Source organism: Carassius carassius, chromosome 34 (assembly GCF_963082965.1).
Source record: "Carassius carassius chromosome 34, fCarCar2.1, whole genome shotgun sequence".
In the NCBI taxonomy this organism is placed as follows: domain Eukaryota; kingdom Metazoa; phylum Chordata; class Actinopteri; order Cypriniformes; family Cyprinidae; genus Carassius; species Carassius carassius.
Window position 1 is genome coordinate 8,543,028 of NC_081788.1, and position 22,184 is coordinate 8,565,211.

General features: G+C 38.3%; 1 protein-coding gene across 2 annotated transcripts in view; it reads right to left on the bottom strand.

Moving 5' to 3' along the window:
• The window catches only part of LOC132115426 (2-oxoglutarate dehydrogenase complex component E1-like), a 33,090-nt gene that overhangs the window by 4,906 nt on the left and 6,000 nt on the right, over positions 1-22,184 (bottom strand). The window contains exons 3-9 of one of the 2 annotated variants that reach the window (XM_059523899.1): positions 20,950-21,138; positions 19,252-19,345; positions 4,502-4,617; positions 3,743-3,897; positions 3,440-3,586; positions 3,232-3,322; positions 448-627 (exon numbers count right to left, since the gene is read on the bottom strand). In XM_059523899.1, coding sequence (XP_059379882.1) covers positions 448-627; positions 3,232-3,322; positions 3,440-3,586; positions 3,743-3,897; positions 4,502-4,617; positions 19,252-19,345; positions 20,950-21,138 — 972 coding nt within the window. Of the gene's footprint in view, positions 1-447; positions 628-3,231; positions 3,323-3,439; positions 3,587-3,742; positions 3,898-4,501; positions 4,618-18,830; positions 18,934-19,251; positions 19,346-20,949; positions 21,139-22,184 lie in introns of both variants that reach the window. The other variant, XM_059523898.1, reaches the window with a different exon arrangement.

The following is a 22,184-nucleotide window of genomic DNA, read 5'->3' on the forward strand; positions in this document are numbered from 1 at the left end:
ACCTTTTTTTGAACCTTAAACCACTTAAACATATTGCATTACACAAAATAATTTTTAGCTACGTCATATGACCCCTTTAATGGGTCAAACTACGGTATGTGCAGTGTGAACACAAAACCAAACCTTCAAGTGCTCTCATGAGAACTAGACCCCAAAAAAATCCAAAAAAATGATTTCTGAAGATCATGTGACACTGAAGACTGGAGGAATTATGCTGAAAATTCAGCTTTACATCACAGGAATAAATTACATTTTAAAATACATTAAAATACAAAACATTATTTTAAATTGTCAAAAATATTGTATAATAGTGTTTTACTGTACTTTTGCTAAAAAAAAAAAAATGCAGCTTTGAAAGAAAAAAAAAAGTCTTAACCCCATTTCTTTGATTGGTAGTGTGTATAATAACACCAGCACAGCCCAAGTTTGATGCTCTTTATGTCTCACCTGATTGCCTTCTGTGTCTCCGCAGTAGAACTGCTCCGCTTTAGTCTTTCCCTGCACCACTGGGTTCACCGCTTCCAGATGGGAAGGGTTGGCCATCAATGACAAAGTAATATTTCTGTCAGTCACACGATTTATCCTCCTGTGGTACATGCCCAAGTGGTACTTGACATCTCCTGTACCCTGTAGAGGTTCAGACATATTTCATCAGTTGCAGTGGTTCCTATCAGTGATGCGCGGGTTTATCCGAAATGAGCGGGTGCCTAGGGTCACCCGCGATTACAAGTAATCCAAAAATATTTTTAATGATATTCGGGTCGCGGTCGGTCGGGTCGTTTGAAATACCACTGTAATTTATATAGTACTAGACACTATTGAGAAATACATAGGCCTACATTTTATTGGCTGAATAACTGGCACTAATAGAGTGACCACCTGTCCCGCTTTAAGTTGTACTGTACAGCAATTTTACCCTTTGTCCCGCCTCATTCAAACTGAGCATCTGTCCCGCTTTTTCATTCGACCCTGCCTAATAAATACACGGATACGTCCATAGGCGTACTGTTAACTAGGTCCAATAGTTCAGAGGAGAGAAATAAAAGCGTTAGTCGATACGTCAATCATTATTTGTGATATTTTGGGACAGGTAGTGTCTTAATCTTTTAGTCGGTGGGTTTAAAAAGGAATATAGACAATATATTACAGAAAGCTTGAAATGTCTACTTTTAAACGAAAATATTCAAACCAAAATAAATAGGCTACTCTCTGATTATGTAATCCATATGAAATGTGCATTTCTCTCTGGTGTTCATGACGAGTCCGCATCGTCAACTTCATCTTAGCAGCGAAACACCAGTTTATTACTAAACAATAAAATGAGTCCTTGCTAATTTAAACACATTTATAATCATTACTTTAACCGGTTCTTTGTGTCAAGCCTTATGTGTGCGGTCCAGAGGTGGGTAGAGTACCCAAAAACTGTACTCAAGTAAAAGTAAAAGTACTTCTAGAAATATTTACTCAAGTAAAAGTAAAAGTACTAGTCTTGAATAGTTACTTGAGTAAGAGTAAAAGAGTATCGGATAAAAAATCTACTCAAGTAGTTAGTTACTAGTTACTTTGGGTCATATATACTGAGCCTATTTTATTTAGATATATAGATAAAATGTATGTAATGTATGTGTGCATGTATAAATGTATATATTTCATCAGCCTTTACTCCAATTTATGTAATGTATTATAAAACCCTGTCTGTTTACTTAAGTAACAGATATAGGTGTCATGCCATAACATATTTTTAATACGACTGACTTTATATTAAATGTGAATTTAACATTGAAAGTTAATGTGATATAAATATTGCTACTAATCTTTCATTGTTCAGAAAGAGAGCAAATAACATTTACATTATTAAAGATCATTTTCACTGACAGTCTACATTTCAATCACTCTCAGAAACTCCCATTAAAATCACTGAAACTGTTAACACTGTGAAATCAATATCTTAATTAAAGATTCGTACACACATCTGCACTTTGTTGTTCCTGCGAGAGAATTTGCCAGAAAGAGGTATTCAGTCAGCGAGCGAGTGAAGGAAGCACCGGCATTTCAGCGATGACTCATCGGAACGCCTCTGATTGGCCAATGCTTTAATAAGCTCAAAAGAATCATGTCTGATTGGTTATAATGCGCAGCGCTGTATAAACGCATCTATCTCTGGCTAAGCGCCAGCAAACAATCACAGATCTGAATTTAGCAGCTGATAATATGACTCGCTGAACGTACTTGCACCAGTGTGATTGTATTAAAATTAATAAAATCTTAATCGGCTATTTTTTGTCTTTTGGAAGCTGCATTCAACTTGACTCCCCTCTGTTATAAGCCACACACGTACAACAAACTAATGTCACATTGTTATTGTGTACTGTAATCGAATGTAGCCCAAGTTATTACCTGTTAAACAGTAGACAGCACACGCGGTGTTCATCTAATAAGGATCTCCATCGCTAGCAAATAATAGCCTTTGCAGATTTCAATTCAGTGCAGTTCCAGCCACGTTTTCAACGCTCTTTCTGTTCTTAAACGTTACAACTCCGAGTGAACCACTTCAGACACTCAGCGCGTGCGGCAGGGAACTGAACGACTCATTCGAACTGATTCATGAACCAATTCACTCGTTTGCCAATTGGTTTGATCAAGCCTTTGAACAGAATTGACTCAAAAGAATGAATCATTCGCGAATGGGCATCGCTCATTGCCCAGAGAAAAGTAGACGGCGCGTTTGGAATAAACTGAAGCATTATAACATTTATTGCATTAAGATAAAGTAACGACAGGAGCGTCGCCCACAGTAACGAAGTAAAAGTACAGATTTTCCCCCAAAAATTTACTCAAGTAAGAGTATAAAGTACCCATCTTTAAATATACTCCGAAAAGTATTCGTTACCCCAAAAAATTACTCAAGTAAATGTAACGAAGTAAATGTAACTCGTTACTACCCACCTCTGGTGCGGTCATAACGCTTATTATCCTGTAGGCTATAGCCTATTTAAGTAATTATATTAATATAAAGGGGCGATGCATTTACTACTTTTAAAAAATGCGAGTCAGGTACAATATTTTCTTTTTCTTTTTTTGTGGTCCGAGTTGCGGGCGGGTTAGTTGAAAACATCGGTCGGGTGCGGGTTGTTTATACATTGACCCGCGCATCACTGGTTCCTATGTCTGTTCTGATGATTCATTTCACAAGGATCCAAAAAGTGCACACAGACACAAAATGTCACTGACCTCATCAGCAGCTTCCAGTTTAGAGTCAAACTGACAGAAAATTTGCTCCAGTTCCTTACGGATCACATTGGCAAGCACGTTCAGACGCCCTCTACATAGACAGACAGAAAGAGCAAGAGAGTTTCTATCTGATACCATATGTCACGGTAATATCTGTTTCCACTCCTTTATGCTCATCTGCTTTCCACATTTTAATTGCTTCTTCTACCTGTGAGGCATTCCCATGATGACAGTGTCTACTCCCTTATCGCTGGATTTATCAATGATGGTTTTGAGCGCTGGGATCAGACTCTCACATCCCTCCAGCCCAAATCGCTTCTCAGATGACCATTTCCTCTGCAGGAACTCCTCAAACCTGCAGAAATCAGCACACACATATTTGAACAAACAGTTGGTAATTTGCCCGTTCAGACTGACAGAAACATTCAGATGTTTTTGAAGAAAAGGTTTTATGCAGGTATAACCTTTGCATGTGGCCTCTGTGTGTGTGTGTGTGTGTGTGTGTGTGTACCTGGTGGAGCGGACCATGCGAGCCAGCAGTGTCCTCTTCTCCTCCAGGCTGAACTGCATCACTCCAGGACTCTCAAACTTCTGTCTGATCCACTGACACTGGTCCAGGTCATTGATGAACATAAACTCAACCCCTATATGCTGGCAATACGCCATCTGAGAAAAACATTTCATCAACTAAACCGAAAGAAAATACTGCATAAAGCGACTGCAAAAAACAACAACAACAAACACCCAATAAACTACCCAACCACTTAACAACTATGTTAGTTAATCACGTTCATAATTAATGCAATGAAGAAGACAGGTGTTTTCTCTGATAAGACACGTGTGAATGAGGAGAACTGACTTCATACATTTACATATGTAATGCAATGACATTCAAACAATCATTTATTGTTTAAGCATAACAACAGTGTCTATTTGTGTAGCAATACATTTGTTTTTGGGAAACTGTATTTAATATGTATTGTGAAGTTATGTGCATACACACACACACACACACACACACACACACACACACAGAGTAATATTGAAATATTCAGCTATGATAAACTTTCTTTGGAATAAAGAAGAGATATCTTTTTAGTTGTTTTCTCTTATTTAAGATCTTGAGGGTCATCAGTAGTTTCTGGGGGCCCCACTGGGCTCCAGGCCCCTGGTTGAGAACCACTGCATCGTGGTAGTCTTCCTAGGACACTGAGTGATAGAAACATTCAGACAGACCCGAGGCTGAAATATTCCCAGCATCCTCACTCACCTCTAAGCGGCGGATGATCTCCCTGAGGGGCAGAGCGCTCTCATTGCCCCCGATAAAGGTAGTGGTGGGCAAGTGGAACACTTTATCCAGATCAGACTCTTCCAGCCCATAGAAACCTGACAGCCAAACACACAACATGTCCAACCCATCCCAGAGAAGAAGGGCAGGGGGAGAGGGAGGGGGACAGGGTCAACAGAAAGAGAAGAAACAGTAAAGAAGGCCAGCATAGATGCCAGTGGATGGAGGAGAAATGAAAGTGACAAAGTGGAAGGAAGAGAAAACAATCCAGAGTGAGAAGGGGGAGATATAAATGACAGAAACAATGAAACAAGAAAAAATAAATAAAAACAGACAGGGAGAGAAAAAAAAAAAAAAAAAAACAAGCATGTGTGAGTTAGTTGGGGGATGAATGGAGTAAATGTGAGGATGCCATGCACAACCAGAAACACGGTGGATTGGAGTGTTATGGAAGCAGATAACAAAAAGCACCAGCAAATAGCATGATCAATGTTAAATAATGGTTACAGCAAAGCGAACAAAATATACAAAGAACATGAAGTGTAAATAGATGGATGGAAAAGGAGAAAGAATGAGAAAAAGAATGAAGACAAAAGATGGGTGGTTTAAAATAGTTGAGAGTTGGGGTGTGGGGCAAAAAAAAGAAAAGGATAAAGTGGGTTAACAGCATAATCATCGTCAATAATATTGGTGTTAATAACCCTATTATAATTGTTGCATTAAATTCATCCTGAACTTAAGATGTAAATGAGCAGCTTTGGATTGTGAGCTGCAATTAATGTATTGAACAGTGAAGGGCCCATTTAGTATTAATTCAGCAGCTCAAGTCAAAAACTGAAAGATAATGTACTTTTTCATATACAGTTATACTGTGTACACTAAAGTACATACATTATGACACAAAGTACAGCTCTGATATAAGTGTGTAAATAAACATCAACATCTGTATTAAGAATTTCATGATTATGTTTCCTAGGGCTCTAAAAATCAATAAAGAAATGAATAAAAAAATAAAAAGAGAAACAGTCATCGAAGTATAGACTACTGCTTTAACCATGGAATTTGAACTAGTATCTGTCTGTATAAGGTTCATGATTTCATGCTTTTAGATTACTACAATTTAAATTTAACCATTAAAAATGACATCTAGAAAAAATAACATGCTAAAAACTGAACCAAAAAAAAAAGATCAGAAAACTGGGGAAACCTGAATTTGGGGGAAAAAAAGTTTTAATTTAATTTAATTTATAAATTGGATTTCATAGGGCCCCAATATCCTTAAACAGGGATGATCTATGAAAAATTGCTTAGTAAATATTTACAAAATATAATATTTCAATAAACACTGATCTCACAAAACCTGTTACATTTCAAATAATAAATAATAATTCTATAACAAATAAAATGTTTTGACAATTTAAGGCCCCCCATTTCTAAAAAAACAACAACAAAAAAATAAATAATAATAATTTAAATAAAAAAGGGGTGTTCAATTGTTTCTGATTTTAGATGAAAGATGAGCTGGACATTTCATTGTTAGATTCACCATTGAACTGCACACATTCACACTCCCAAAGCATGTGAACGCAGGCTTCAGACAGATTCTCTATAATCCACAGCAGCACTACGAATTCAGATACCACAACATGCGGGTTAACAGCTTGGCAGATGTGTAGTCTTTGAGTATTAAACTGCCTACAGTTTCTCTGAAACACTTTGTATATTTGGCAACAATTTCATAAATGGATGGAAAATGAGTATTTACTGCTGTTCATTTAGTACCTTCGGCTGTACAGAGATACACACATGGAAACTGACCGGTCTCTGTTGATCATTTTGGATGTTTGGCAAGGAGTGCAAAAAGAGGCAGCCATGCACCTCGAGGCATATGAGCAGGTGTGTTAAAGACAGAGACTGACCTATAGTAGATCAGAGTGTGTTAAAGACAGAGACTGACCTATAGTAGATCAGAGTGTGTTAATGACAGAGACTGACCTATAGTAGATCAGAGTGTGTTAATGACAGAGACTGACCTATAGTAGATCAGAGTGTGTTAAAGACAGAGACTGACCTATAGTAGATCAGAGTGTGTTAAAGACAGAGACTGACCTATAGTAGATCAGAGTGTGTTAATGACAGAGACTGACCTATAGTAGATCAGAGTGTGTTAAAGACAGAGACTGACCTATAGTAGATCAGAGTGTGTTAAAGACAGAGACTGACCTATAGTAGATCAGAGTGTGTTAAAGACAGAGACTGACCTATAGTAGATCAGAGTGTGTTAAAGACAGAGACTGACCTATAGTAGATCAGAGTGTGTTAAAGACAGAGACTGACCTATAGTAGATCAGAGTGTGTTAATGACAGAGACTGACCTATAGTAGATCAGAGTGTGTTAAAGACAGAGACTGACCTATAGTAGATCAGAGTGTGTTAAAGACAGAGACTGACCTATAGTAGATCAGAGTGTGTTAAAGACAGAGACTGACCTATAGTAGATCAGAGTGTGTTAAAGACAGAGACTGACCTATAGTAGATCAGAGTGTGTTAAAGACAGAGACTGACCTATAGTAGATCAGAGTGTGTTAATGACAGAGACTGACCTATAGTAGATCAGAGTGTGTTAATGACAGAGACTGACCTATAGTAGATCAGAGTGTGTTAAAGACAGAGACTGACCTATAGTAGATCAGAGTGTGTTAATGACAGCGCTAATGAGAGCAAGACAGACGGGGCATTGGGAGAGAGAGTGAGGGAATGTTTCTAGTGTGTTTATGTGTGTGTCTGGATGTGTGAATATACAGAAGGGTGTGTGTGTGTTTGGGGGACATTACAAGAGGATACACATAGCCTTTATTAACTCCCACATACATCTTTCCTTCACCTCATCTGAAGCTAGAGGACAGCAAAGCCACCAAAATGCATTCCACATTAAAATAACCTCTCCAAAAAAGCCAGACCTTGAGCAGAAGCATTCATCACTACAATCACAATGTTCACATCTCATCCCAATAATCACTTCTTTGTTTAAATGCGTGTGTTTCCTACGATCTTTCAACAGCATTTTTTATGACTATGATCTTTTACGGCTCATTAGAAATATTCAGAGTTGTTTAGAATTTAAAGGCTGATGATTACTTGATTCATGTCTTTCTTTGTTTATAATAATAAATAGGAATTGTGTTTACGATATTACACTTATTACTGATACAGATGGGTCACGGTGGTCAACTAGTCATTTAACACCCAGCTAAACTCTACTAAAGACTAATTACAGAATTGTATTAATAGATCAGTGTTGCTATTGTTAACTAAAACTATTTAAAATAAATTCTGGTCCTTAAACTTTTTTCATCTTATATTTAATTTTAAGTAAAAATTGAAGTACTAAAACTAAAAAGACGTTTATAAAAATAAATAAAAATGACAAATACAAAAACTTAAACTACTATTAAAACTGAAAATATAAAAAAGGCAATTCAAAATAATAATAAATACTTAAATGGTATATAAAATAACAGTGTACTAGAAAAAAAAGGCATTTTTATTATATTTTCATGTACAGTATAAAGACCTATTCATAACGCGTTACTTTTGGCTTTTAGGGGATTAATTCACGTTTAAATGAAAATGTCCAGGATTCCAGGATTATTCTCCTTACAGTGGACTTCAACGGCAACCATACGGCTGAAGTCAAAATTACAGTTTCAGAGCAGCTTCAAAGGGCTCTACATGATCCCAGACGAGGAATGAGTGTCAAAATAAAAAAATAAATATGCTTTATAAACAGAAATAGCTCGCCTTGCACTGCTCTGCACGTCCATGACTTCACTTAATACATTACTACGTTTAAAAGGTAATGCGTGACATAGAAAAGAGATGTGGAAGTCATATCCCAACTTGATCCATTTAAAAAAATTTTAAGAAATAAACTTGGGCACATGCACAGATACAGGTATATGACATATAATCTGTAAAGCACCCTTTACATACTGTTGAGTTTGACAAACACATGAAGGTAATGTATATCTAAATGTTCCTCCACCTAGAAGTATGACTATTCATGTAGACTGAGCCATTCACCACTGCACCAGAATAACAAACACACATGTGCCAGCAAACACTCATGTCACAGGCAATGAAAATCAGGATCTTTGTCTTCTTGGCTATTTTAAATGCTGCTAACACAATGCTATGCAAAACAGGCATGAAATAGACATCCCTCTTACTATTTGGACAGCTGTTTAAAGCATATAAATTACCCTTTTCCCAATTACAGGTTTGAGACATTTCAGCAAAGTGAAATTCAGACTCTGTAAAGCAAGGTGAAAAATACAGATGTGTATTCAAAAGTGCCAGTAAATACTGTGATGAGTCAGCTGCCTCCTCCCTGATTGTCACCGGCACCCGGTCCTAAATCGCCGCCCTTCACCAGGCTCCCGACTGGAGTGGGTGTGTGAGAGGAGGGGCGCTGGACGAGTCAGGGCTGGTGGCGTGTGATGGGGCACACCTGAAGGAAATGGAGCCTCATCACCGCCGCTGTTTAAAAGCCCAATGCGCCCTCTCCTCAGGAGACCGGTCTCTTCCCCGTGCATGCACACTGGTGTCCTCGTGGGTCCAGGAAGGGTGCGTCGAGGGACTCCCACATCACTAGAGACGTGAGCTGCCAGACCCGCGATCCGGATGGGAACCGCACCCGTTTACACGGCCTCTAGAGGAAGCAGCCGCCCCTCTCACCCGGACCGAAGAGGGGAGCGCATGCGGTCGCCGGACTCCGCCCCTTACCTGGACCCTTCCTCCATGAACACTGCCCGACCCACACAAACCCCGCAGCCCGGTTTATTTTGGACACTCTTCCCCTTTGGCCACTTTTATCCCCTGTTTTATTTGATTTCTGTTAATAAAAGCCTCTCCGAGGCCTGACGCCACGCCCACTGTGTCTGTCTTGTGCTCCTCCCGCCACAATACATTTATAATATTAGGTATGACTTCTATTTTAAATATCTGCTGTTCTTTTAAACTTTTTAATAACTTTCTAATTTCAAAGTTTGAAATTTCAGTTTCAATTATGATAAATTTGTAAACTTCCAAACTAAAATGCTTACGGTTTTGTTTAGTTTTCTTCCTAAATTTGAAGCACAGTGTTTATGAGATTTTTTTCAGTATTATTTTTATTTTTTATTTTAATGCAGTTAATATAACTAATTCCCTGGTGTAGTGGTATCCCTCACTTGAAAGTCACTTTGAATAAATTAATACATACTAAAATATATAAATATCAGTGGTGTTAAAGGTAACAGACTATAATGTATGATTAATTACATTCATTTAATGCTGTTACATTTAAGACAATACACAATTTTTTGTGTGCCAGAATTTGTCAAAGATTATTTTTTTCCTTCTTACGAGTGAAACTAAATGTATAGGGCCCTATGATTTCCGCGATGCAGAAAACGAGGACAGAATCGCGGAACCAGTCGTAAAAACTGAATTTACAGTTTAACGCGGAATGTCACAGAATTTGTCCAATTCTGGATGAATAAATCAGAAGTAGGTCATTGCACTTACATCAAATCACGATATGGACTAATATTTGTAAATATTAAGCCGGAAAAGTCTATTTAAATATGAATCCTGCATGTTATGCATGTCTGTGTTAATGAATGGCGCAGAAGCTATTCCAAGATGGCGCCGCACATGGCTGCTTCAGTGCTTGGCTCTCCAGTGTTTGTACTGTTTTTGTTTGTTTTTCCTGTTTTTTGTTTAACAAACACGATCAGTTTCACCAGGGATGAACTGCTGAACATTCGGCAGAACACGCCACATGATATTTTTCCGGATTTCTATTATACAGACGTTTTACTGAACATTGTTATTGGAGGAGCAGCGGCGCTGATCAAGCGCTTCAGGACGCGCAGGCTGGGAAAGCGAGCGGGAGCGCTCGTCAGACTCAGGAAGCGCGGATTTCGAACGCCGTTGCCTAGCATCCATCTCGCAAATCTCCGCTCTCTACCCAACAAAACGGACGAACTCCTTCTGCTCTCTCGGACAAATAAGGATTTCTCTCACTCTGCTGCTCTGTGTTTCACGGAAACCTGGCTGAATGACGCCATACCGGACAGCGCGCTCCATCTGCCGGGCTTTCAGCTGTTCAGAGCGGATCGCGACGCAGAATCAACGGGGAAATCGCGCAATGCTTTTACATCAATGAACGGTGGTGTACAGATGTAACTGTATTAAAGAAGATGTGCTGCCCTGTCCTGATCTAGAAACGCAGTTTATCAACTGCAAGCCGTTCTATTCGCCGCGGGAGTTTCACTCGTTCATTCTGGTTAGTGTTTACATTCCTCCTCAAGCGCAAGTAAGTCTGGCTTTACAGAAACTCGCAGAGCAGATCACAGACACAGAACAACAACACCCGGACTCTGTTTTAATCATTCTGGGACTTTAATAAAGCCAATCTCTCCCGTGAACTGCCAAAATACAGACAGCACGTTACCTGTCCCACCAGAGACAGCAATATACTGGATCACTGTTACACCACAATAAAGGATGCATACCACTCTGTTCCAAGAGCAGCTTTGGGACGTTCTGATCACTGTCTGGTTCATCTTATACCGACCTACAAGCAGAAACTTAAATCTGCTAAACCTGTAGTAAAGACTGTGAAGAGATGGACCAGCGAAACAGAGCAGGACTTACAATCTTGTTTTGACATCACAGACTGGAGCGTTTTTGAAGCTGCTACCACCGATCTGGACGAACTCACAGAGACTGTAACATCCTATATTAGTTTCTGTGAGGATATATGCATTCCTACAAGGACTTATTTAACATTCAACAATGATAAACCATGGTTTACAGTAAAACTCAGACACCTTCGTCAGGCCAAAGAGGATGCCTACAGAAATGGGGACAGGGTCTTGTACAATCAGGCCAGGAACACACTGAACAAAGAGATTAGAGAGGCTTAAAAGACCTACGCTAAAAAGTTGGAAGACTAGTTTACTTCCAACGACTCTACTTCAGTTTGGAGAGGACTGAGAGCCATCACAAACTACAAGACACCATCCCCTTGCACTGAGGCTAATCAACGACTTGCTAACGACCTGAATGAGTTTTATTGTGGATTTGAAACCCCCAACACCCACTCTGACCATCTCCCTACACAACCATTAACACCTCCTGCAATCCCCTTCTCCATACCTCCTGCTCTTCAAATCTGTGAAGATGATGTGCGCCAGGTCTTCAAGAAAAACAAAAAAAGAAAAGCACCAGGCCCAGATGGCGTTACTTCAGCCTGTCTGAAAATCTGTGCTGACCAGCTGGCCCCCATCTTTTCACAGATCTTCAACAGATCTCTGGAGTTGTGTGAAGTGCCTTCCTGCTTCAAACGCTCCACCATAATCCCCATTCCAAAGAAACCCAAGATAACAGGACTTAACGACTACAGACCTGTGGCTCTAACGTCTGTCGTCATGAAGTCGTTTGAAAAACTGGTTCTGGCTTATCTGAAGGACATCACTGGACCCTTACTGGACCCCCTGCAGTTTGCGTACCGAGCAAACAGGTCCGTGGATGATGCAATCAACATGGGATTGCACTTCATCCTGCAACATCTGGACAAAACAGGGACTTATGTGAGGATCCTGTTTGTGGACTTTAGTTCGGCTTTCAACACCATCATCCCAACAACCCTCCAGACCAAACTGACCCAGCGCTCTGTTCCTAGCTTTATCTGTCAGTGGATCACCAGCTTTCTGACAGATAGGCAACAGTTAGTGAGACTGGGGAAATTCATGTCAAACAGCTGCTCCACCAACACTGGTGCCCCTCAGGGATGTGTTCTCTCCCCTCTGCTCTTCTCCCTGTACACCAACGACTGCACCTCTAAAGACCCCTCTGTCAAGCTCCTGAAGTTTGCAGACGACACTACAGTCATCGGCCTCATCCAGGACGGTGACGAGTCTGCTTACAGACAAGAGGTTGAGCAGCTGGCTGTCTGGTGCAGTCTTAACAACCTGGAGCTGAACACGCTCAAAACAGTGGAGATGATTGTGGACTTTAGGAGAAACCCCCCTGCACTTTCCCCACTCACCATCATGAACAGCACTGTGGCTGCAGTGGAGTCATTCAGATTCCTGGGAACCACCATCTCTCAGGACCTGAAGTGGGACAATCACATTGGCTCCATTGTGAAAAAAGCCCAACAAAGGTTGTACTTCCTTCGCCAGCTGAGGAAGTTTAACCTGCCACAGGAGCTGCTGAAACAGTTCTACTCAGCCCTCATTGAGTCAGTCCTGTGTACTTCAATTACTGTCTGGTTCAGCTACAAAATCAGATATCAGAAGACTACAGAGAACTGTTCGGACTGCTGAAAGGATTATTGGTGCTCCCCTGCCCACCCTCCAAGAACTGTACACATCCAGAGTGAGGAAAAGGACTCAGAAAATCACTCTGGATCCCTCACATCCAAGTCACCCCATCTTTGAACTTTTGCCATCTGGCCGGCGCCTCAGAGCCGCAAATACAAGAACAGCAAGGCACAAGAATAGTTTCTTCCCCCAGGCAATCTACCTCATGAACAGTTAAATGTTTCCCACTTAAACTTATGCTTATGCAAAAATGTGCAATATCCTTATATTTATTTGTTACCCTTCCATCCTAGAACATTCCTGCATCTCACTCAATCCTATTCCATTATCATTTATAGCACAAATGTTTATACACTTATTTATTTGCCAATTTGTAATTCTCCTGTAAGGTTTTTTTTTTTTTTTTGTCTGTGTGTTGTTGTCTCTGTGTACTGGAAGGTTATGTCACTAAAACAAATTCCTTGTATGCGCAAGCATACTTGGCAATAAAGCTCTTTCTGATTCTGATTCTGATTTCTGAAGCGCATCTTCATTCATTAAACACACGGAAGCGCGCGTGACGCTCGCGGTGATTTCAGCGTCTTTCCTCTCACTAAATAAGACGTGAACACATGAACAACATCTCCAGAACTGCCCTGAGAGTCACTTCATGAGCATCTGACAGTTTGATTTGAGTAAAACTAGCGTCATATCACATACACAGAACTGTAAAGGTATTCAAGGTAGCACGTCAAAATAAAGTATTTGCCAGAAATGTATTACTTTTGTTCAGTAGAATGTAAATAGCCTACTTCTACTACTAAAATGAAACAAACATTATTTAAGGAATAATCACACAACATTTTTAACCCCTGTTTATCAAAAAATAAAGTTAGCTTAATTTTCAATAATTAAAAGAAAAATTAAATGAATGCTTTATGCCCTCATTTGATAACCAAGAAAAATTTACAAAACGAGAATTTCTGAGTGGAAAAAAAAACATTTCATAAGGCTATTTTAAGAAAAATATGAATAAATTAAGTTGTATTTATGCATTTAAATATATTAAAATTGGGTAACAAAACATATGGTGAAGAAAAAATAAAACATTTCATAGGGCCCTAAACATGTAATTTTTGTTAAACTTTGAATAAATTGTTGTGAAAATGTGTAAGTGTTATGATTTTAATTAATTAGACATGCTTTTTGATTAATACAATTAAATGTAACCATTAAAAAGGAGTTGAGAAAAATTAAAATGAAAAAAAAAAAAAAAACGGAATTTGGGAAAAATAACAAAGTAAAAAACTCACAATGAGCAAATTCTCAAAAATGTGTTATGTTTATGTTTATTCTCCGTTATGTCATTTTAACATTTTCTCTTTGTTATTATAAATTAGAACAGATGTACAAAAAAAAACACAGAACTAATATGAAAGAAACAAATAATGCATTACCTTTTTCATTTTACAGAAAAGCATTCAAGAAAAACAAATAATCAAATGTAAAAATCCCTTTAGTGTGTTCATTACAAATAAATTGATTATTAAAATTACAAAAGAGGTTAAATCAAGCAGTGAGTGATTCTTTTATCGTTAAATTAACTAATGAGACAGACGGCATATAAATTAAGTTACGAACAGACGTAAAATAATATTACACATTACACGTTTTTCCCCAACAGTCCCCCAAATGTTCACTTAAGACATAGATTATGTTTTTGTGAACACTTAAATACTGTAATTCTGCGTATGTGTGTATATTAACCTTTACGCACGTGCTTCGAATGACAGTCAGCGTGAGAACAGAGCTGAGAAAAGGTACTCCTCTCAGAAAACATACAAAAAAAGGTAATTATACATCTGAAATTATTATTTGGTTGGGTTCGCTAGATGAGTGCTTAATGAACTAATATTTTTGAAAACCTCAAAATCGACTAAAATATTATTTTTTCGCCTGTAGCTCAAAATTAGCCTGGGCGTATTCTAGGACTGGATATCGATCAGATGTCCCGATTCGATATCGATTCACAAGCTCTCGATTCAATTCTCTTTTTTTTTTATTATTACATTAAATGAATATAGTTTTAATACAAATGCCATTGAAATTTCTTAAATTAACAGTAAACATTTTGAATTTATAAAAAGAAATTAAGAGCAACAGGCCTGTATTTTTAAATCTTTTCTCTCTTTTTTGTACAGGGTCCTTTTTTAAACCGTAATCGGGCCTTTTTTCTGGTAATCAGATGAAGGCATAAAACTATTTAATTGATCCTAATCAAATGAAAAAACCCTTTTATTTTTTTGCCAAACAAAGTGCTGCACAACAGATGTTTACTGTTAAAATTAAAAAGAAAACAAATGTGATTATTCCTATAAAATTATAGATTAATTGATATTTATTAATAGTAGTAGTAGTAGCATTGTTTTAACACTGAGTCTTAAGACTGCTTAATAGTAATATTTTCAAAATAGTTTCTTCACGTTAAAATAAATGTTTATTTTGACAGGTTGCCGTGAGGAACTTGCAGCTGCTGTGTATGTGATATGACGGTAGTTTTCTCAAACTAAAATGCTAATGAAGTGACTCTCAAAGCAGCTGGAGATGATATTCCTGTATTCATATCATCATAGTGAGATGACAGAGGCTGAAAACAACGCGGGCGTCATCTGTGCTTGTGTAAACAAAACAGTGCGTTGCACCATCCTCCATTCATGCACTCATTCATTCATTGCTGAAATTATGGGGCCTTTATGCGTGATGTCAAATGCTTCCACAGATTTGTAGTATTACTATAGAATTTTACCTGAGCATTGCAAATCACACTTTGCTCTTGGTTCCTGCCAACAGTATCTCCACCATGATAAGCACTGAATGAGTGACAGGATTTCTGTTGTGACATTGCGCAAGATAAATTAGAGGGTGACATCTAGTGGAAAAGACCAACGATAAGATTCATTTTAATACGATCTTCTTTTAAATGTTTGCTGAAATAAATACCGGAAAAGGTCGATTCATGGCTTTTGAGAATCGATATATAAGTGACGTCATTTAAAAAAAAAAAGTGACTAATCGAAAAATCGATTCGTTTTTTTTTGCCCAGCCCTAGCGCATTTAGATTCAGACTTGCCAGCACGGGCCATATATTTCCATTTAAAATCACAATCAGCAAGTTAGGAATTAGTTTAAGAGTGAACAACCCAAACTAGCCTCTAAATATGGATATTTTTCTTACACAAATGCAACGCTTCACTTCAGAAGACTTTCAGAAGGGTGACCTATCCCTTTAAGATGCCTGAAACAGTCCAGAATATACTGTATATAAAATATATAGAATGTTTCTTGGTGTTTTGATATGTTCAACACTAAAAGCTAACACAATCTACCAAATAAACATATGAATAAGTAATCAGTTTATTCTTAGTAAAGCTAAGAATAATTTTTAGGTTCACAGAGACTCTATATTCTATATTTTCTGACAGTTGTTTTTATTAATATCCTTAAACATTAGTTACAGCTGCCATTCTTGGATAATAAAAAAAAACATTTTTCAGACATACACACAAAAAGCAGCTAGAACTAATTGCCGATACTAAAACATGGCTAAATATAGCAAGAGGCACAGAACGGTTTTGACATTAAAGCCTACCTCCAATGGTTAGAGCATTTAGATGCGACTTGACATGTTTAGGGTTTGATTCCCAAACCCTCACATAGATGATCCCATTGAGAGAGACTAACAAACATTAATCTCCAGCACAGCTGCACTAATGAAATCTAAAGAGTCGCTTACTGAGGTGAACCACACATCTTATTATGGATTCCATACAAAACACAACTTTCCTTCACTAATCCCACCAGGCTCCAAACCAAGCAAATCCTTAATGGTACATCAATACAGTCATCAAGGCCCATGATACAGTAAATCACAGCCTACAGGACTGGAGAAGATCGGCTTAAATTAAAGTCCCACACACTGCCAGGCAGAGCCAACACTAGCCAAGGAGAGGCTAAACACTGTACTTTCAAAGAAAAAACTTATTTACCATAAAGATTTTATACTTGAGAGTCTTAATTTAGCTTTTAGTCCTCTCTCTGGCCCTTTTTTAAAGTTACTATTTACTTTTAGAGTGTAGTTTGTGTAAATGGTGGGAACTTGGGAAAGGGGGCTGAAAAAATGTACTAAGTAGGTATAAAGTTCAAATAAAAAGCTACTTCTAAGAGCAAAGAAAATACTGTTTTTGGAAAAAGTACACTTTGTCAGAACACCCTTTTTATATATGTATTTTACGAGCTCATACCTACATCAACATTAATCATTATACACACAAAGTACAGCAGCAGAGTGTAAAGAAATCATGAGAGGAGTACATGTTTTGAAAGTACTGGTTTAATGATGTATAGTTGTGGAAGTTTATGCATGTGAATAACTAGGGAATTATCAGACCTAGAGGGACTTTTTGTTTTGTTAATAATATACCTTATTAAAATTATACATTTAATTTGTGCTTAACATAAGTTATAAACTGTTCACATAATTATAAACATAAGGCTGATATTTTCCTGCCTCATTATGTTAATGTAATAAATATTTTAGTTAATTACATTTTTATTTATTCTGCATATTTTGCCACAAAACAAATGCAAAAAAAGTCCCTCTAGGTCTGATCGCAGGATCCTGACTTTTTTTTGTAGACACAAGATCGATCACTATATAAAATCGTCAGATTGCCCACCGCTACTGCACTCTATAACGGAAAGTTATAGAATGACACCTGCAAATTTTCAAGACTTTTACAAATCACATTAAACACAGTAAATCAGTGCAAACAGTTTTAATAAAGTTCAAATAGTTTACAGTTTCCACATCTTTTAGGCTACGTTTACACTAGTGCGTTCCATTTTAAAACAGCTTAGACAAAAATCATAATTTCTATTCATTTTCCACTGATTTACTGATGAGCATTAGCTGCTTCCAGCACTGTTTTCTGTTCAGTGATACTGGCTGTTCATATGCCAATGATATTTGTAAATCTTATGAATTGTCTTATGTAGCGTGATGCTACAGTGTGCATGAATGGTCAAGTAACAAGCATTTTTGGTCGTGTAGTGTGGATTTTTTCAGAAACGCTAGAATGAATGAGGATCATTTATTTTAATTTTAAAATGCCATTTCAAAATGAAAAATGCATTAGTGTTAGTGTAACATCTAGAGGAATTGGGACGCTACATGTCTCTGGGTGGAACCGGCATAAACTAGTGTTTTTCCTGGAGGCCTCATCAGATCTAATCACCAGCACTTGATGTAGGTACATAAAGCATGCTGCACATTTACTGACTCACTGATGTTGACGAGATTAAACCCTTAGGTATTGAAATTTGGTACCGAACGACAAGACATATTTCAATAATGGATGGTATCGAGGCAATCTGGTCAGTGCCTAGAGAATATCGAGCTCGATACCCAGCCCGAGTCATTAGACCACTGATAGCTCTTATGAGAGTTTTGCATCATATAGTGTTGGTCCATGATGGACATAGGTAGAAATGTAAAATGACAAGGCATCTGGAAACCAACAACCACTTCAAGTGTAAGCTCTCCAGCAGAATATAAGCAAACAATGTGCAGCAAATAGAAAGTTGTGTGCTTGTAACTGCAAGGTCAAATCATATAAGCAAGCCAATCTCTACAGACTGGTCTAGCAAAGAACAATCCAAGAATTACAAAAGTCAATCAAAAAAAATATATAAAAAAATAAAAATAAAAAAAGGCCAAAAATGCTTTCCAGTAAAGTTGCTCAAACAAGTTTCTTCAATCATCAATTTAACACAATACCCCATCATAGTGAATAAATGATAAAGGTGGAGTTGACATTCAATAACCAATGGTCATGGAATGTCATGGAAAGCAGTTTAACATCCTAACCAAGGTTTGGCGGACATTCACAATTCCTCACCGAGTTTATCCGATGATGTAATAATGTCATTGGGAACGCATGAATCCAGATCAGTATCCATAATCCCCAGAGGGTCCAGCTGAGCCACATGGTGACCACGTATCTACAGAAGACAAGAGGTCCCCCCACAAACATGGGAGCCGAGTGCAAAACCACCCACAAGGGAAAGATATAGAAGAGGGGAGGAAGAGGGCACAGAAGAGGATGTGTAGAGCAGCAAGAGAACAAGAAAGTTAAGATGATATAGGAGGTGTGATTGAAGATGAAATGAAGTGTCGTGTGCAGAGGGGGTTGAAAAACAGGGGAAAGAGGTATTGAGAGAAATGGGGATAGATAAAGGGAAGGGGAAAGCGACAATCACACAAAACAGGCTCATTAATGGTGGTCTGTTGAGCTGTGGGGAACAGAAAACATTTCTCACCAACATGCTGGAACCCAGTAGCTACTGGGGACTCGTCAAAATTTACACAACTGATGCCAAGTGGGTCAAGGTTTGCATTGTGATGCCCCATTACCTGGAAACAAGGCAACAGCAGTCACAAGACATGAGGAGTCCACCAAGCAGATCCCATGACTGTGAAATCTGGCCCAATCTTTCATAGTATCACAATCGTGAGATGTAAAGTAAAATTATGCAACCAAAATGAGGTATTGCACAATTTGCGTTCTTAAATCAAATGGGACTATCTGCTAGAGATCGACCAATATCTCATTTACCAATTAATCACCACCTTTATGAAACCATTTATTTGCTTTATGGAACTACTGGTTATCGGGAAAATCAACCGAGGTAGTTGCAGAATCAGATCTTTTTTTGCTGTTGTTGCTGCTACTGTTGTTAAATTCATCCGTGTTCCACCGTGGCCAGTGTGTATTTAATCAAAGTCAAAGATGGAAACTGTTCACCTTTTCTCTAAATTCAGCATTGAAAATTGAAAAATATATGACAGTTATAATTCAAGCAGATCCAGCAAGCTGCATTATGACTCCATATGATTTAAAAAGAAAATTGTCATTGTGATTTTTTTTTCAAAACATTCTCTTGTATCATAATGTTAATTTTTTAATAAAGTTCAGCACTAATTAACTTTTTAACTGAGAAGTAAATGAAAGTTTTCATTCATATCACTTATATTAAAAGCTATCGACTAAATGAATCAATTATCAGCCAGATTTTTCACTTTAGCTATCGGCAAACTCCAATACTGGTCGACCTCTGCTATCTGCTTGGTGGATGTTCTCCTGTAACCTCAAAAAGCATCTTTTTTACAAAATGAACATTGATCTCTTACCTTCACACTGCAACTCCAAGGTACCACTGAAATATCACTTTTAAGCCAGTATTTTTAAAGAAACCTCACTAGGGCTGTGGCGGTGGCTGATTTTTACCACTACGGTGGTCATGGACCAACAACTGCCGATGGCGCGGTCGCGGTGTTGCTATATATATATATATATATATTTAATGTATAAATTAAATGCGAGCGATGCAGCGTGACAAAATACGCATTATAATCAGTGATGCTACACTGGATGCAGCATGACACGACATGATAAATCCCCCATCCGTTCTATGAGGTACTGACACAGAGTTCAAATGTCCTGTGTAGACACTAGTCAGACTAAACCTGTTGGAACGCAGCGGTGTTATGTCCTCGTTTGTATTTGGTCAGTTTGAAGAAAGCCTCACCAAACCTGACCAGCCAGGCGTTTGCGATCACGGGAACTTGTGCAAACGCTGATGGGTGACATAAACGGAGATGGCTCCAGATCGGCGATGCAGTATTTGGTTTCGCAACAAGGTCCATCGCCCAACACTAAATTAATTTGCTGAATGCATAAACTATTTTCCTGCGCTAAAACCTGCCAATCTAAATGAAATGCTGTGTATGGTATGGTGTTTGAGGTAATTTGTGAATTACCGTAGACTTACCATAGAATGTGCAACTATTACTGTTATTACACTTGTATACAAAACTTTGTATTATACTTGCTATAGAGTGTGTGACGTTACATGTACTACAACTGGTGGCTGTAGACAACCGCGGTGACACAGTTGTCACGCAACCGTCACAGCCCTAAACCTCACAGGTTTTTTTTATTACATCAGCATTTGTACCTGATAGGCCCTGATGAGGGACTGGACTGCCAGATGGTCTTCCACCAGTTTCTCCACTTTCGGCTGGGCCCCCACCAGAGACTGGGCCTTAGGGAGCCCAGCCAGACTAACTCCCATTGGAGGAGGACTCTGGTAGCCTGTACCCGGGGGGGCAGCAGCATTAGCATTTCTGAAGAAAATGTCCCAAGACTGGAGAACAGAAAAAAGAGCCAGGATTTAGTCTCTTTAGGTAGAGACTTAAGCTGCAATCAATAGATAAAAACACACTGAACTGGATTTGATACTACTAAAATCATTTTAAGCAACTTCTAAAAAAGCAGGTAAGAATCCTTTAACATGGTGCCTCAGTTTGGACTGTTCTAGGGCTGTGCAATATGGACAAAAAAAACCTCTCACAATTTATTTGATCAGTTTTGCGATTTTAATCACGATTTTGACACACACAGACATGCTTTACAGTCATAAATTCATTCAGTATGAATTTGAAACATAGTTTCAAAAGAAAACCAATTAAAGCTTTATCAAAAAGTTGTAACATGTCTCTAGAACGGATATAAGTCACAATAATCACTAAGTAAAGATGTGACAAAATGTCTAGACATATGGCAAAAAAAAAAATAATTTATAATAATAATAATAATAAATGAATCCCGTTTCCAGGGATTTTTTTTCCTTTTTTGCCATGCACTGGTCATAGAGCTCATTGTAGCGGTGCCTCAGGTGTTGAAATAGATTTATTATACATTATACAGCTTCACACGTACTCCATCTGCAGTACATATACAGTATGTGTATACGGTGCAGAAGCAGAAAGCACATTAAAATAATGCGCGAGCGTGAATCTCTCCGTTCGCACGCAGATTTCCTTTGTCACAAAACCAGACACGCATGATCAGATACACGCTGCTCTCGCCAGGAGCACACTTAAAACATGTCTCCTCCTCTCGCTCAAATTGCATCATGTGCACTCACAACTCTCTCTATGCTCATGTGCTAGATATTAATTATTTTCGCACCTTCCTATTTCTAACCTTTTCTGTTCACATCTTTTACCGTGTGCAGTCTAAACGCTCTGATCCATTAACATGGGCTCGGAAAAAATACACATCATAGACAGAGCTTGTGAACCTGGCGTTACGTAGGCATATGCCTTGTCTGTTCTGTTCTCGCGCTCCACTTAGGCGCGCTGCATTCTGATTGGATCGGATAGCATACTGCGGGAGGTCGGGGCAACA